Here is an 18,254-nt window from a genome sequence, read left to right as displayed (position 1 = left end):
CTGTATAGGAGGTGATAGGAGTCAGTCTGCCTTTGATCATTTATATGACCAAGAATCTGACAGTTCCATGTGGTTGTTTAACTGTCCCAGTTTTTGCTACAAGCAGAGGTTGAGAATGTGGCAGAGGTTTATAACCTGCATGTTCCTCAGCTTTGGAACAATCTGTCAGTTTCATTAGATGATCATCCAACTTTAGGAATAAGTCTCCTATAGGAGAGGTGATGGTTTGTATTCTCATTTGAACAAACTCCAAATTTCAAAAGTTAAGGTAGTTTGTATTTTTCATAGGTATGCACCCCAGGTCCTTTTATCATAATCCCAACTTAACCAACTCTGCATAGTCTCTGTTTGCTAACATGCTTCAACATCAGTTTCTAGCTTTTGTTGGGAATGTCACTATATAAAATTTTCTAGTTTATATATCTAGGAAGTGTGTAAACCTTGAAATTTAGTATTCATGAAGACCAGTGTTGGAATCAACATATCTAGCCTACACAGATTTTCTAGTACTAGTTGCCAAAAATTACAGCTATATAATCATGCCAGAAAACTGTAGCCACCATAGCATTGTCATAACCTTTTATAGCTTAACTGAGACTGTATGTATGTTTGATCAGTCTGGATTGCAGTATACACTTTGTGTATTTATTTTGAAACTTGAGATAATCTGTAAAAATGCAAATTATATGGCAGTTATTCTGATTATCCGTGAACATCCAGTTATTCAAAATAAACCATCTTTTAGATTTGATAAGCAAATTTAGCAGATTCTAATGGTAGAAATTATATATTAAAATCAACAAAGTACAGTATCAAAGAAAATAATGCAGCTGGGACTTCATTGATTCTTTGCAAAGATCCAAATTTTTTTTTTCTTTTATGGTATAATGATGTCAGACTTTCAGAAATTGAAGTTTTAGGAAGTTTGTGAAGTATTGGTCTCTGCCAGCCTGACTACTTTTGATTCATGGGTATACAGAAATGTAAAACTCAATTGTGTGTGTGTATGTGTGCACACTGTGCTGTGCAAAGAATGTTATGCACCTTTGAAAATTATAAATAGTTTCTCTTTGTTTATGTAGAAAGGTAATCTGCAGAATGTATTAAATTAGGAAAGTACGTATGTTGACTAGTTATGAGATCTGTATTTTTGTACATGAACTTCCCTGCCAGATATATACTTAGCTTAGGTCTCTGACGTCACGATAGAAAATTCAAAACTCGCGGCACACGCTACAGGTAGGTCAGGTGATCTACCTTACCCGCCGCTGGGTGGCGGGTGTAAGAACCATTCCCCCTTTCTTGTCAGATTATTTTCTGTCGCCGGCTGGACAACACCTGTGTTCAGTCCCTATGATAGTTAAATTCTTTCTCGTTGCCGACGAATTGGATTTTGGTGAAGTACCCTTTGTTTGTTGGCTTGGCACACGCTTTTTGGATTGTTATTTGGATTTTTCTTTTGGCTTTTTCTTAGAATTAATAATCATGGATGAGTCTGAAGTTAAGAAACCTAGTTTATTTAGGGTTTGTTCAGTGAAGGAATGTAAAGTTAGACTTCCTAAAGCTGCATTAGATCCTCACTCTGTATGTACGTCTTGTAGAGGGAATGAATGCTCTTTTATTAACCCTTGCAAAGAGTGTGAGAATTTGGATGAGGATGGTTGGAAGGCTCTTTCTTCTTATGTGAGAAAGTTAGAGAAGGATAGGGCGCGCAAGGCTTCTTCAAGGAGCTCTAGTAGATCGAGGGTGAGTGAGATTGACGCTGAGAACCCTGTAGTAGAAGTAGTTCCTTCTCCAGTTTCAGCCCCTGCGCCCAGCTTTGAACCCGAAGATTCGTATTCGGAAGTTCCTTCCGGGAGAGCCTCGATCAGGAGTAAGGAGAGCCTCGCTCGCTCTCGACAAGGTAAGAGTGATAGTGCAAGTGATCAGTGCAGTGCCCCTAGGGAAGTGGAGGGTGCGTCTGACCGGCTCACTAACGCTTCCAGGCCTAGACCTCTTCCAGACTCCCAGACCCAGTGGAGGAGGAAAGTCGAAAGCCGCAGGAAGGTTAGGGAGAACCCCCACCGGTCAGGCGTCCCCTCGGCAGATCCTGTTGCTTGTTCCCAGCAGGCTGCCTTGGATCGAACCAGAAGGAGTTATTGCGCCAGTGCTTCTCGTCATCTTCGTCGCCTTCTCCTAAGTATAGATGGAGCGCCTCGGAGTCGTCTCGCCCTCTCAAGAGGCCCTGGAAAGCTCCTTGCACCCTTCCTTCCAGCCCCGAATCCTTCGCGGAAGAGCCAGAAGTGGAACGCAAGAGAGCCAAGAATTCTTCTGTTTACGCTTCTCCTGTTCGGTCTCGGACTTCGTCTCCTGTAGAGGAATTTAAGAGATCTCCTGCGCGCATCCTGGCGGGTCTGCAAGCGCAGATTGTGGCTTTAGCTGACTCTATTGCCGGGACTTCTCATCGTCGGAAGGACGCCTCGCTTCCGGTGAAGAAGTCTAAGAACGCCCCTTCTGCTAGCTCTCCTCCGGCTAGAGAAGTTTTTGAGCCTCGTAGCAGGAAGTCAGAAGTGCAGACTGAAGTTCGGGATCAATCTCCGAGTAGGCTCTCCTCTCTTCCCAGCAAGAGTTTTGAGCATGTCAGGCGTAAGGAGCCAGACAGGCTCTCTCCTCAGGATTTCCGCTCCTCTTCAGTTAGGCGTCAAGAGCTTGACAGATGTGAAGAGCCTCGTTATCGTCAGGAGCGAAGGAAGAGTTCTTCGCCTGGTTGCCGCTCTCCTTTTGACGGACGCTCGGAGCCTAGTAGCGCCAAGGAGCCTAGTAGGCGCCAAGAGCCTAGTAGGCGCCAAGAGCCTAGTAGGCGCCAAGAGCCTTGTAGGCGCCAGTGGAAGCATTTATCTCCGTTGGTTCACTCCCGTTTGGATAGACGCTCAGAGCCTTGTAAGCGCAGTGCTTCGGACAGGGAATTCTCCGTGGCAGGTGTCAAGAGCCTGGTAGGGGTTTGGAGTCTGATAGGCACCAAGAGCCTGGCAGGTGTTTTGAGGAGGGCAGGCGCCAAGAGCCTAGCAGGCGCAGAGAGCCTGATAGGCGCTCTCCCTTGTCCAGGCGCTCTTCTGTGGAATTAGACTTTGTTTCCGACAGGCGAGCTTCCACTAGTAGGCGCTCCCCAAGTAGGCGCTCTCCTAGTAGGCGCTTTCCAGGTAGGCGTTCTCCCAGTAGGCGCTCTCTCGGTAGGCGCTCTCCTTTTAAGCGCTCTCCCAGTGGACATTCTTCCAGTAGGCGCTCTCCAAGGAATAGCTCTCCTGGTAGTAGAGCTTCTAAACGTCATTCTTCTGAAGAATACCTTGGGGATTCTGAGGAAGATTTGCCCAAGGGTGCTTCAGTTTCTTCATACAAGAGACTGACCGACCTCCTCTTGCAAGATTTTGGGGAGTCTCTTTCGGCCGTTGCTCCTCCGTCACCTCCGTCCTTGTTTCAACGACCAATACATCTAAGAAGTCTTCAGTCGTTAAGATGAAACCGACAGTGTCGATGAAGAAGGCTCTTAAGAATTTTGACGACGGGTTGCTTTCGAAGGAAGAGAAAGGCAAGACCGTTTTTTTCTTTTCCCCCGTCCAAACTTACGGGTAAGATGGGGTTCTGGTACGAGTCAGGAGAGCCCTTGGGTCTGACTCTTCCCTCTTCAGCAGACTCGGACTTCTCTTCGTTGGTTGATTCCGCACATCGCTCGGCGCTTAATTCTGCGAAGACGACGTGGGGTATGAGCGAGTTGGATCACCTTCTGAAGGGAATGTTCCGAGTCTTAGAGGTTTTTAACTTTCTTGACTGGACCCTTGGAGTCATGGCTAAGAGGACTCAAGATCAAGACACTCTTTCACCTGAAGACCTTCACGCAGTGCTGTCTTGTATGGACAAGGCAGTGAGAGACGGATCCGGGGAGATTGCTTCCCTTTTTGGCACAGGAGTAGTAAAGAAGAGGGCCGTTTTTTGCTCCTTTCTTACCAAGGCTCTCTCTCATGCACAGAGAGCTTCCTTGTTGTATTCCCAACTTTCTCCGCACTCTCCCGAAGAAGATAATTAATGACATCTCCAGCTCGTTGTCAGCAAAAGCGACGCAGGATATGCTGGCTCGCTCAGCTAGATTACCGAAACCTTCGTTCCAACAGAAAACGAAGAAGGAAACTCAGACTAGGCAAGAGCCCTTTCGAGGAGGTCCTTCGTCCCGCTCTTCTTCCTCCAGAGGTTCGAGACCACCCAGAAGAGGAAAGACCTTCTCTCGGTCTATTAGGGCCAAGAAGTAGCTCGCCTGTCCTCCAGACAACTGTGGGTGCCAGACTTCTGAACTTTGCGGATGTCTGGGCACGGAAGGGGGCGGACAACTGGTCCCTCGCTATCATCAAGAGGGGATACCTCATTCCCTTTATCTCGAGACCACCCTTGACCACCACTCCAAGGGAACTGGTGGCCAAATACAAAGACCCTCTAATGAATCAAGCCCTCTCTCTAGCAGTAGAGCTGATGTTGAAGAAAGAGGCAATAGAGATGGTACAGGACCCTCTTTCCGCGGGTTTCTACAACCGTCTGTTCTTAGTTCCCAAGAGCTCAGGAGGATGGAGGCCGGTTCTGGACGTAGGCGCCCTGAACGTCTTTGTGAAGAAGAGGAAGTTCGCTATGGAGACGACTTCATCAGTCTTAGCAGCTCTTCGTCCCGGGGACTGGATGGTGTCACTGGACCTTCAGGACGCTTACTTCCACGTGCCGATCCATCCTTCTTCACGCAAATTTCTAAGATTCATGTGGGGAGGGAACGTTTTTCAGTTCAGGGCCCTATGCTTTGGCCTTTCCACAGCCCCCCAAGTCTTCACTGGGCTGATGAAGAACGTTGCTCAGTGGCTTCATCTCGAGGGTAGTGAGATTTAATCCCTCTACATTGGACGATATTTGGCTAATCAGGGCCAAGTCCAAGGAGAAATGTCTGGAGGACTTACGATTAACGCTGAATCTAGCAGCTTCTCTGGGTTTGCTAGTGAATTTCGAGAAGTCACAGCTAATCCCCAGTCAAGAGCGTATCTATCTGGGGATTCTGATGGCTTCTCAGGTTTTTCGGGCGTATCCTTCCCCAGAGAGGATAACCCCGAGGTTCGGAGAAGGTAGCAATCTTTATGCACAGCGAGGGAGTGGATGAGTCTGTTGGGGACACTCTCCTTGCTGGAGCAATTCGTTTCTCTAGGGAGGTTGCACCTCAGACCCCTACAGTTCTTCCTGACGAGGAACTGGAACCGAAGATCTCAAGGTCTAGACTTTGCGTTCAAGATCTCGCAAGAGATAAAGGAGGATCTACGTTGGTGGCTAGACCCTCTCCTGTTCAAGGAAGGCCTTTCCTTGCAGGTTCGGAACCCCAGCCTAGTGTTATATGCGGACGCATCGGACATAGGTTGGGGAGCTACTCTCGGGTCGAGAGAAGTGTCAGGCACCTGGATGGGGGATCAGGTGTCCTGGCACATCAACAAGAAAGAGCTAACAGCGATTTGGTTCGCTCTCAAAACCTTCGAACCCCTCGTAAAGGGAAAGTCTGTTCAGATCAACTCGGACAACACCACAGCCCTGGCTTACATTCGGAAACAGGGGGTGACTCACTCTTTCTCCCTGTACGAGACAGCGAGATCGCTCCTCCTGTGGTCGGAGGAAAGGAAGATAAGTCTTCTCACCAGGTTCGTACAGGGAGAAAGAAATGTCAGAGCGGATCTGCTAAGCAGAAGGAATCAAGTCCTTCCCTCAGAGTGGACTCTGCACTCGGACGTATGCCAGGAGCTGTGGAGGACGTGGGGCAGGCCCCATCTCGATCTATTTGCGACCTCCAGGAATGCGAGGATAGATGTATACTGCTCCCCTATTGTAGACCCAAGAGCAGTGGCAATAGATGCATTCCTGATGGATTGGAAAAACCTGGATCTTACGCGTTCCCGCCTTTCAAGATTCTAGGGGAAACGCTAAGGAAGTTCGCAGCTTCAGAGGGAGCAAGGATGACTTTGATAGCTCCGTTCTGGCCCGCCCAGGACTGGTTCACAGAGGTACTGGAATGGCTGGTGGATGTTCCAAGATCCCTACCACTAAGAGTCGATCTGCTCAAACAGCCCCACTTCGACAGGTTTCAATAAAACCTCCCCGCTCTCAGTCTGACTGGATTCAGACTATCAAGAGTCTCGTCAGAGCTAAGGGCTTTTCGGCAAAGTCTGCAAGGGCTATTGCCAATGCACGTAGACCTTCCACATCTAGAGTCTATCAGTCGAAGTGGGACGTTTTTCGACGTTGGTGCAGGACTCTCAAAGTTTCCTCCTCCAGTACCTCTGTGACTCAGATAGCAGATTTCCTTATCTTCCTGAGGGAAAAATGCGGGTTAGTAGTCTCCACCATCAAGGGCTACAGGAGCATGCTTTCCTCAGTTTTTCGTCATAGAGGATTAAACATATCCGAAGACAAGGACCTCCATGACTTAATCAGATCATTTGAGACGGTTAAAAGAACCTCCTACTTAGTTCCTAGCTGGAATCTAGACGTCGTGCTGCTCTTTCTGAGGTCCTCAAGATTCGAACCTCCCCATACAGCTTCGTTCAGAGACCTTTCGATGAAGACTTTTTCTCTGTGCGTTAGCTTCAGCGAAGAGAGTCAGCGAGCTGCAGGCTCTAGAAGGTGAGGTAGGTTTTCAAGGAGGATCCGCGTTTTGCTCTTTTCTTCCGGCTTTCCTAGCCAAGAATGAAAACCCTTCTTCACCATGGCCCAGGAGCTTCGAAATTAAAAGCTTGTCCTCCTTAGTTGGGACAGAAGAGGAGAGATCTCTTTGCCCGGTGAGAAGCCTGGAATTTTATCTTCAAAGGAAGAGAAGACTTGCTGCTAATGAGAGCAATCTCTGGTGCTCTGTAAGGGACCCCAGTAGGCCCTTATCAAAAAATGCCCTCTCATTCTTTATCAGGAATGTTATTAGAGAAGCCCACACATCGTGCAGTCAGCAACAGTTTAGTCTTCTGAAAGTCAAGGTGCACGAAGTGAGGGCCATCGCGACGTCTTTGGCTTTCAAGAAGAATATGTCTTTACAAAACCTCATGAAGGCCACTTTTTGGAGGTGTGAATCAGTCTTCTCCAATCACTACCTAAAAGACGTATCGATTACGTATGAAAAGTGTTTTTGGCTAGGGCCCTACGTATCGGCGGATTCAGTGCTGGGGCAGGGAGCTGAAACACATCCTTTTTAATCCTTTTCCCTGTTAGTTTTTAATTTGGAATTTTTGGTTGTACGAAGGAGGTTGCAGGAGGCAGCTCCTTCTTTCGTATACTAATATTAGTAATTGGTTAGGTGATCGGTTGTGCTTGAGGCTCCTTGCGGTTGGTAGTGATGGGCTCTGGCATGTAAGCGGGTTGATCCCCATTGACCAGACCCTGTTTGGATTCTGCCAAGTAAGTGGACTCAGTTCCCATTGGTAGACCCAAAGAGTTCTTCAGCTATAGGTCACGCCCTCTCTGAGACTCTTTAGGCAACGCAGACTAATAGACAGTAACTATGAAGTCTTCTGCCTAATTCAGGTAAGAAGCAAGGGTTTATTTTTATTCCTTTAACATGTGTTGTCCCCACTTTCTAGGTGAGTATGTGTCTCTTTCCCTCCACCAAGGGTGTCAATCAGCTAAGTATATATCTGGCAGGGAAGTTCATGTACAAAAATGATATTGTTAGTATACAATAAAGTTTTGTACATACTTACCTGGCAGATATATACGATTGATGGCCCGCCCAGCCTCCCCTCAGGAGACAGGTGGAAGAAAATAATCTGACAAGAAAGGGGGGGACTGGTTCTTACACCGCCACCCTCCAGCGGCGGGGGTTAAGGGGTAGATCACCTGACCTACCTGTAGCGTGTGCTGCGAGTTTTGAATTTTCTGTCGTGACGTCAGAGACCTAAGCTAAGTATATATCTGCCAGGTAAGTATGTACAAAACTTTATTGTATACTAACAATATCATTTTTATATTTGCAGGTCAGGGTGTTGTAATGGAAAGGAGTGTATACAGTGATTTAGTGTTTGCAGAAACTCTGGCTCATTTTGGATACTTGAGTAAGAAAGGTAAGCTTTATGTAGCAAAACTCATTATGCTTTTCTAAGGCTGCTACCGTTGGTCTAGGAAGATTTTAGTAATGTGTGGGACAAGTGGAAAAGATTTTTTCATCATAATATATTCATCTCTTAAGTATGCATTGTTCATTTGCTTTTTCCCTTAAACTTGATGAATGGATCTATAGGTCTGAGAGCATCTTGGAAGTAAAGTAAAATATATATTTTTTCCAGCCCTTAACCTGTATTATGAGTGCAGAAAAATGACAGTACCACTTCTGATGCGACCTCATCTTGTTGTTTACTTGGATGTTCCCGTTGACGTTACCTTGAAAAAAATCCAGGCCAGGGGTTTGCCTCATGAGACAAATTCTTCTGTTTTATCTGCAGAATTTCTTTCTCATATGGAAATGAAGTATAAGCAACAATTCCTTAAGGAAATGAAGTAGGTTATATTTGTTTTGTATAAATTTGTTGAATTGCTTAAATGGCCATAATTTCATCTATTCTGCAAATAACCATAATTTGATCTTTATGCTTTTCAACTTACTGAATACAGAATGAGATTATGGGAATTTTGTGGAATTTAAAGAGTAATAGGTATAATAGGTATTATTAGTTTGAATTGAAATTTACCGTATATTTCTGTGTATAAAGCAACCTTTAAAAGTAATTAAACCATTTTTACCATACAGGTACTCATTTAATGACAGGGTTCCGTTCCAGCTACCACATTGTTAAACTAATTCATCGTTAAGCGTGTTATACTCTTTTATTTCAACTAATAGCATTAATTTTCAGTCGTATATTATATACAGAACTAGATTTCGACATAGCCTACTATTTGGCAAAGTTCTGACAATGCTTTGTATCATTTTATTACTCATATTTTAGTTTCATCATTTTATAACTTCATAGTGTAAAAATGTTTTAAAATAGTGAACTTTATTTAACACATTTAGCCTCTATGTCTGAGTTAGCCTAATAGTAAGTCAATACAGTACTATACTTTTCTCAGAATCTGCACATTATTATCGGTGACTTCCATATCCTAGATTTTGTATTTCATAATTATCGCTATTAGTTTCTTCTCTTATTTTTATTGTAGAGGATAGCGAGAAGAAAAAAATAATTAATGAATTTTGGCAATCACAGTGGATTTGAATGTCATCGTCAAAACAAAGCACAACGCTATCTATTGAGGAAAATGAGCACTAAACTATTCACTAATGGGATGAACATTTTATAGCATAGATAAAAGATTTACACTAGCACTTCTCACCTCTAGTATCATCTGATTTCTTGGGTGACATAGCAAATATGTAAATGCACTGTTGTATAAAAGAAATTATCAAACTATATCACATACAAGTCTTTCAACCATACTAAGAGTGAGGAATTCGTGCATGCCAAATGTCTCATTGTTTTGATTAAAAGGTTTGATTTGGAAGAGACTTCTCAAGTGGAATATTTTAAAAAATATATTTATTTTCAAGTAAATATAAAAAAAATTTGACTTCACACAGTTTCTTTTCATTACTAAGAATTATTTTCATAAAAACAAAGGAGATGGCATAAGTTTTGCTGCCTTGACATTGTAAACAATACGTGGCGCCACCCTGTTGCCCACCTAACGAACTAATGGTGACTGAATCAAGCCGTACCGGGGGACTGCTATGGGGTTCAAGTGTATAGCTTTTTGTTACAAAGTATATTAAAGCCTTATTTATTGTTTTAACCATAGATTTCAAGGTTTTCAAAACCCAGGCTAGGCTTGGCTAGATTATCGACACTGAATAGTCTTTCTCTTGGCTACCATTAGGCAATATTTTTATTTTCATTTTATGGTTTTTTCTTTCTTTTCATGTTGCCATCGTAACTCCGAGTTGTTGCAAAACAAGTATGGCATATTTTCAAAATAAGTAGCCCATTCGAGGAATAGTTCTATATAAATGAATCAACTGTTATCTATGCGAGCGCAGCATAGAAAATGTAAACATCAATTAATGGTTGCGCTCACAGCAACCTTGATCTTTCAGTAACCTTAATGGTAGTGTAATTACACTAGTAATATGTTAATGGTAGTGTAATTGCACTAGTAATATAGGATAACATTATTGATTTTTCATTAAAAATTCACCATCATTTTGGTGGTAAATAACTATTTTGGATTAGATACAACTATTCAGAAAAATTCAGTCATACAAACGATAATTATGCATGATAATTTTCATAAATTATTGTATTGTTGTTAGAGGTTGTTTGTGATTGGTGATGAAATGTGAACAAAACAATGGTTTCCCTTTTAAGTAGGGTGTGTAGGAAAAACATGATATAGAATTGGCTTTGTTATTTGGATTATTTTGAATTATTTTGAATTTCTAAGGGTACAGTAAGTAAAACAGCATTTTGTAATATTCTTTACATAACCAATATTCCATAAGATAACTTTTGTTGCAGAAGCCAGCCTATACACAGATGGTTTTGTAATTCAACAGTTGTGTTATACTACAGATATGAGATAAATTCGTGAAAATTTGCCATAATTTTTTACCTCTTTTAATCTAAAGGTCGTCTTATACGCGGAAGTATATGGTAGTCTTGTCTAGAGATGCAAGCTTTGTTTGATTTAAGTGACTCCATATAGATCAGTAAACCTGGAATACTATCTGATATGTTTATTAAATACTATTGCAGAAATCATGCTGAGATTTTGGTGTATGACTGGTCAGAAGAAGGTGATACTGAAGTTGTTGTTGAGGACATTGAACGGATCAATTTTGAATTTGGCAAGAACGACCCTAAAATGGCAGATTGGAAGCTTAAAGATGAATGGGAATGGTGTGAAAAGCGAATGCAGTAAGTACACTGTAGCTTTTACCATATACCTAAGACAAGAACTTTACACTTTGTTCCTGTGATAATATTGAATGTACAAAAATGGAAACCAATGCTTTAGCATTAGCATATTATGTTTTCTAAGACAGGCCACCTGGAGTATTGAGAGAGAAAAAATGTAATTCTCAACAAGCAATAAATACTTCATAAGTGGGGAACTTTAAAATGTTTATTTGATTTGATATATCTTGTTATTTGTGGTAATTACTGTAGTAGTTTCATGGCTTTTCCATTTGCCTTAGAGTGCCATTCTTGATTGCAATTGTTCATTACTTCTAGAAGTAGAAATTAGTTATATGAATCTTACCTCACTATTATGATAGCTGTATTCCCCATATCAGGCAGTAGAATGATAGAATGTGGAAACCAAATAATTAATGGGATCATGTAGGTGTCAACAAGTTATATTCTTTTCTTACCATTTCAGTCTACAGCTCAGAAAGCTAACATAATATTGCAGCACCCCTTACATTCCTTGCTAGATACTTTGGCCTTGGGCACTGTGTTGCAGGTGGAGAATACAGAGACCTGGTCATTCTTATGTTGCATATTAAGACTTAGGCGTCCACAGCTACAGCAATAGTCGCCTTATCAGTTAGTGTACCCTCAAGTCAGCCCTTTGGGCATTCAGGAAGGCCCCAGTAGGAGGGGAGTTTTAGCATACTTTTTGTAGTTTGGGAGGACCTGGAGGCAAATCTTTTGGTGGTGGTGTTAAAGAAGGTATACAGCATTTCATTTCTTTCCTGGCTGCCTTTAGTAAGTATACCATAAATTTTTCCCTCCTACCTCCAAACCAATGAAAACCTACAGAGCAGGAAGTAGATTATCTTTCAGCAAAAGGGGTAGAGTCATCTCCAGGCTTCTATAATTCCCTGTTTATGGTACTAAAAGTTAGGGGGGAGGATGGAGACTGATACTGGATGTGTCTAAACTTTTTTGCCTGACCTCATTCACTGTGGAGTAGTTTACTAGTTGGGTTTTAGTAGTGATCCAGAAGGAAGATTGGATACTGTTGGTAGACATACTTGACTCATATGCCAATTCATCCCCATATTATTATTTAGGGCAAGGTGTTTCAGTCTCGAGCATTGTTTCGGACTGTGTTCAGCCCCCCAAGTTTGTACAAGCATTCTGTCCCAGTTGGGTGAGTGTCCAGCCTAGAGAGAAACCTAAGAGCAGAACAACAATCTTTAAAATTAGCAATAGTTTGTGTGGAAATTTGATATTCTGAAATCAAACGACTGCAACTCAGAAGATGACTTATCTGAGAATGCTAAAGGATAGGATACAAAGACTTTCTTGGCTTCTCTAACAGTAGAGGTCTAAGGTTCCAGAATCCAAAAATACGTGGTCCAAGGATGGGTTTCTTGTTTGCCTGGTAAAAGTCTTGATTCTGAGAATTGTTCACCTTTAAGAAGCTCACTTCATTCATGTTCTGTGTCTTGGGACCTGGCTCAATCGACGCTTAATGGACGTGTACTCATATTGTCACAATGCCGTGTATGCTGTTCCTCACTTGAACGCGTACGTGCTTCGCCTGACGTATGAGTACTTGATCGTCTCAGAGCCCGGACAGAAGACTTTAAAGTCTTAATGCATGAATTTAATCCAGGGATTGTATGCCTGTAGGAGACTATGTTAGGTAACTCTCCTTATAATCCTGGACTTGATTACACTATTTTTAACTTTTTTTTTTTCGCTCAATTGGTGATCGTGCCCATGGAGGTGATGCAATTATTGTTAATAAATCTGCGGCACTCCACGATACAATTAAATACAACTCTACAAGCTGTTGCTGTCTTTGTCATATTAGACAAGAGGATAACAGTTTGTTCATTATACCTCCCACCAGACCTCTCTTTTAACATTGGAGATATTCAGTCCTTGATTAACCAACTTCCCACTCCTTTTCTCTTATTAGGAGATTTTAATGCCCACAACCCCCTTTGGGGAAGTGTGTGTTTAGACAGTAAAGGGAAAATAATCGATGACCTTATTGACATGAATGATGTTGCCCTATATAATAATGGGTCAATGACCTTCACAGCATTCATAATAATCATCTCTCTGCACTGGACCTTAGTATTTCCTCAACAAATATCCACCTTGACTTTAACTGGTCTGTTAATGAAGATTTGAATGGAAGTGATCATTACCCAATCCATCTGAATTATGTGTTGTAAATGCTCCATCTGAAACATTACCTAAGTGGAAGGTAAAGGATGCTGACTGGGACAAGTTCAGTAAAGGAGTCAATCTAGAAAGGGAGTTTGAGTCATTTCATTCTCACCTGGATGCCTATTCCTACTTCATTGAATCCACTCTGAAGAGTGCCGAGGGCTTGATTCCCAAGACAAAAGGTAAACCTCATAGACCTACAGTTCCCTGGTGAAATAAAACATGTGCTATTCTGAGGAAAGTCACTAGGAAGTGCTACCAACGATACAAAACTAGTGGCTCCCCTCAGTCTAAATTAATCTATAATCGTGCGTTAGCCAAGCAACGGCGCTTTTATAAGAAAGCCAAAAGAGAAAGTTGGCTTTACTATATCAATGAAATAAATTCCAGAATTCCATTGAGAGTGGTGTGGCGCAAAATAAGGAACTAAGTGGAAAATTTGTTGTGTCACCATTACCCTCATTAAAAGTCAATAACACACAGATCACAGAGCCCACTGAAGTTGCCAATGAGTTGGGAAAGCACTGAAGTTACCAATGAGCTGGTAAAACACTTTTCTCAAGTTTCCAGCTCTGACAATTAATTATTCTCTAGAATTTCAAAGAATTCGGAATGCCGAAATGACTGAAATTTGAATCGGGGAAAATCTGAACCATACAACCACAAATTTTCCTTAAGAGAATTTCGGGAGGCACTCTCTTCAACTGAATCAACAGCTCCAGGGGGTGATTCAATTTTATATGAAATGCTTAAACACCTACCAGATGATGCCAAAAAGTATCTACTCAAGATTATAAACAAAATATGGGAAATTGGAATTTTACCCAAGGACTGGAAAATATCCATAAATGTTCCCATAAAAAAGCCTAATAAAGATGCTTCCCAAGCCACCAGCTATAGACCAATAGCTCTTACCAGCTGTGTGTGTAAGCTGATGGAAAAAATGATAAACACCAAATTAATTTGGCACCTGGAAACCAAAGGACTAATATCTCAATTTGGTTTCAGGAGAAATCGTTCCACCCTTGATCCCTTGCTTAGGCTGACCAATCAAATCCAGCAAGGATTCTCCAAACGATGTCAGACTCGGCGTATTTTTCGACCATGAGAAAGCATATGACACTACTTGGAGAATTGGCATAATAAAACAATTGCACAAGATGGGCATATGTGGAAAAATGATTAAATTTTTATATTCCTTTTTAACAGAGATTTTTTAAGGTTAGAGTGGGCAACACTCTCTCCCAACCTTTTGTGCAGGAGGGTGGTGTTCCACAAGGAAGCGTTCTAAGTGTAACACTTTCTTCCGTGGCAATAAACAGTATAGTCCAACAAATATCATCACCTGTTAAATGCTCGCTTTTTGTTGATGACCTTGCAATATACTGAACAGGATATGATGCCTCGTCAGTATGTAAACATCTGCAAAGGTCTGTTAATGTTATTACAAAGTGGGCTGATGAGAATAGTTTTAAATTTTCCTCCTCTAAAACAGTTTCTGTAAGATTTACTAGGTGCCAGCGTGTGGAAGAGGTTCCCACACTTAGTTTAAAAGGATCTATCATTCCTTATGAAAATGAAGTGAAATTTTTGGGAATGACCATTGACCAGAAATTGACATGGGCCAGTCACATAAATGCCTTAAAAATTAAGGTTAAACAATCTGAATATTTTAAAGGTTGTTTCTGGATTTAGTTGGGAAGCTGATAAAAAATCCCTGCCGAGACTATATGACTTGTTGTGTCGATCCAAGCTAGACTATGGCTGTCAGATTTATTCCTCAGCTTGTAAAACCAGGCTGAAGGAACTGGACGTTTGTCCACAATATGGGGCTGAGAATATGCTCAGGGGCTTTTAGAACTTTGCCTGTTGAAAGCTTATATGTTGATACTAACCAACTTCCCCTTGATCTGAGAAGGCAAGAACTAGGATTAAGGTACATGGCTAGAATTAAAAGTGCTCCCAAAAATCCATCCTTCCAGGTGCTGAGGGAAGCAGACTCACGGGTCTTTTCTGGTCTATGAGCCTCTAGACCATTTCAAGTTAGACTAAATGAAGATGTTACAGAAAGTCATGGAAGTAAATCATCCTGTGTATCCTCCATGGCTTATTCCAGAAGCATCCGTGTGCAAAAAAGCATATAACAAAAAAGACTGTCCTGAGGAAGAGATTAGGGGAAAATTCTTGGAGCACAAAACTGTCCATACTTATGTGACAAAAATATATACGGATGGATCAGAGTCAGATAGCGGTGTTGGCTGTGCAGTTATCCTTGGTGATACAGCACACACAGCTAAACTACCTGGCTTTGCATCCATATTCACAGCAGAATTAACAGCCATAGTCTCTGCCCTGGATATAATTTTTCAAAGTAGTGACACTAATTTTGTCATTTACTCAGATTCCAAAAGCACTTTAGAAGCTATTAAAAAATTCAATAGCTTCCATCCGTTAATTCAAAAAGTTCAGGATTCGCTCTTCCATTTGTATTATTTGCATAAATCTCTCTCTTTCTGTTGGGTCCCTTCACATGTGGGGATTTGTGGAAACGAGATGGCAGATAGGGAAGCGAAAGCTGCTAGTGTCTCATCTGAAACAGCCTTTAGTAAAGTGCCTCATACAAATCTAAAAGGTCCTTTTAGGTCTTATAATTAACAAATGGCAAGAAAGATGGACTTCTCCTCATCATGCCAATAATAAAAAGTATAGAAACATTAGAATATATTGCCAGTTTATTTTAGAAGGGGGCAGCCTCCCAGTGTGTGCTTGCGGTGGCGAGATGTTAACAGTGGAGCACATTCTGGTTGCTTGCCCCAGATATTTTAACCATAGAGAGAGATATCTTAGGGGTAAATCCCTTTGTGATATTTTGGGAGATATTTCTGCTCTCATCTCCTTTTTAAAGTCTATAAACATTTTTAATAACATTTAATTATTTTTTATCTATCACATCATAGATATATATTTATTTATTAAGCATTTTCTTCATTAATTCATCCATTTCTCATATGGTAATTTATATATGAACCATTTTCTTCATACACTTAACTCATTTATAATGTAATTTATTTACTTTTCATTACGGCGCTGAATGGCTCCTTTATCCCCAGTGCCTGGGCTTTTGCCCTAAAACTCATACGTACATCCATCCATCCATCTCTTGGAGAGTCTGTTGCTCAGTCAGACGTACCCTTACAATTCTCCGAAGTTCTTAGCTCTTCAGGGGGGAAGTGTTGAAGATGCTGGACAAGGGTGTGATAGAAGTAATGTTGCCTTCTCCAGGGTTTTACAGTCACATTTTCCTGGTACCAATGGCAATGGGCGACTGGAGGCCAGTAATCGATCTTTCCACCTTGAATCATTTTGTCAGGAAGACAAGGTTCAAGATAGAGAAACCGTCGACGGTGTTGGCAACAGTGAGGGACAACAACTTTTTGTTGTCAGTGGACTTGAATGACACTTGCTTCTGGATTCCTATTCATCCTTTGTCCCAGAGTTTCTTTGCTTGATTCTCGGAGAGAAAATATTCCAGTTCAAGGTCCTTTGCTTTGGGTTAACCACTTCTCCTTGGTCTTGACATGAGCTCATGCTCAAGGGATTCGCCTGTCGAGATACCTTGACGACTGGCTGGTCTTAGCGAGCTCCAGGAAGAAGCTGTTGCAAGACAGAGATCATCATCATCGGTTTTGTTCGCAGCTGGGCGTTGTAGTGAACCTAGAGAAGTTAAATCTGGATCCCAGCCAGAAGGTCCTTTATCTAGGTATGGTGATAGATACAGCAGCATCGAGCATTTCCTTCAGACCAGAGCTTGGAGAAGTTGCGGGTGGTAGCACGCAATTTCCTTTCACAACCAGACAACCAGCTCACCAGTGGCAGGTTCTTTTGTGGGATTTTGTCTTCCCTCGAGAAGCTGGTCCCTCATGGTCGTCTCCATCTTTGATCCCTACAGTGGATACTGAAAGGCTTCTGGTCCCTGGCAGGAGATTCCCCTCTTCAGAGACTTCCTCTGTGGAGACATCTTGATGCAGAAGAGCATTAGCTGGAACAAAACATTCTGAAACATATGAACCCTGAAAGATTTAAGATATGTTATAATATTTCATTACTCTCAACTTTCACTGCAAAGAAGACCTATTTTAACATTTCACACATTAAAGTAAGTGTATATCCCTGTCCTATGTATTACCTACAGAGGTGATACTGGTTCTTGCTATTACCCATAATTACATATGATAGTTACTTAGAAAATCCTGGAAGTAAGATATTGATTAGCAGTATAATTGAACTTCAAAAAAGAGATAGCATTATTTATGAATGCTAAGTTAAAATTATGTTGGAAAAATTGAGGTAATAATAATATAAAAACTAAAAACTGAAAAATAACTATAATGGCGCTGAACTGTAACTTTTGCTTAACTTTTGGCATTGGAAATGAGTTTCTGTACCACTGAGGACCTACCAATACCACTGCACGCACTAATCTACTGCAATGATATCAACTGGCTTTAATTTTTCAAATATAATTGTTGGGCAATTATGCAGATGCATTAATAACCAGTGTAAAAGTAATGGCTTTTTTTATGGAACAAAGCTGCTGCTTAGTAGATTCATCCAGGTGTTGACAGCTGCTCTTCTTTATCCCTGGATACAGAGGTGTTGAACTCATTTCATAGATTGGAGGAAAGCTAGAGTTGTTTCTCGAGAGAAGGAAACTAATCACAGTGATAGAGGAAGTTATACTGGCATTGGATTTCTGAAATTTAGATTGCAAAGCCAGGTCACTTAGAGCTATTCAGGGCTTAAATAAGGAAAAAGAGGGAGTTGGACTGGTTGTTCAGCAACCACTCTGGTAAAGAGATAAGAAAATATGTATAGTAGTACACTAAAGTTCAAAATTAGAACTGGGAGAAAACCTTAGACTACTGTAAAAGGCAGTTTTTGATTACTGTGTATAGCTTACACTTCTTTTTAAAGTAAAGTTATGGATGGTGCACCCTCCAGGATATCAAAGAAAAAGGCTATGATAAGATAATGGTTTCTGAAGAATGTTTAAATTTTTCATCAAATATTGAAGCATGGTTTTTATTTGTTACAGAT

At 41.5% G+C, this 18,254-nt stretch overlaps 2 protein-coding genes across 3 annotated transcripts in view; both read left to right on the top strand.

Moving 5' to 3' along the window:
- LOC135198952 (extracellular tyrosine-protein kinase PKDCC-like) overlaps window positions 1-18,254 on the top strand; it is a 158,352-nt gene that overhangs the window by 105,396 nt on the left and 34,702 nt on the right. The gene's annotated exons all lie outside the window — the stretch shown is intronic.
- Window positions 7,941-18,254, top strand: part of LOC135198943 (NADH dehydrogenase [ubiquinone] 1 alpha subcomplex subunit 10, mitochondrial-like) — a 12,372-nt gene continuing 2,058 nt past the window's right edge. The window contains exons 1-3 of the mRNA XM_064226865.1: window positions 7,941-8,093; window positions 8,316-8,526; window positions 10,779-10,940. Of these exons, the coding sequence (XP_064082935.1) occupies window positions 7,958-8,093; window positions 8,316-8,526; window positions 10,779-10,940 (509 nt within the window). The 5' untranslated portion in view covers window positions 7,941-7,957. The remainder of the gene's footprint in view (window positions 8,094-8,315; window positions 8,527-10,778; window positions 10,941-18,254) is intronic.

Source organism: Macrobrachium nipponense, chromosome 23 (genome assembly GCF_015104395.2).
Source record: "Macrobrachium nipponense isolate FS-2020 chromosome 23, ASM1510439v2, whole genome shotgun sequence".
Classification (NCBI taxonomy): domain Eukaryota; kingdom Metazoa; phylum Arthropoda; class Malacostraca; order Decapoda; family Palaemonidae; genus Macrobrachium; species Macrobrachium nipponense.
Note: the sequence above shows the minus strand (reverse complement) of the source record. Positions and strands in the feature narration are given on the sequence as shown.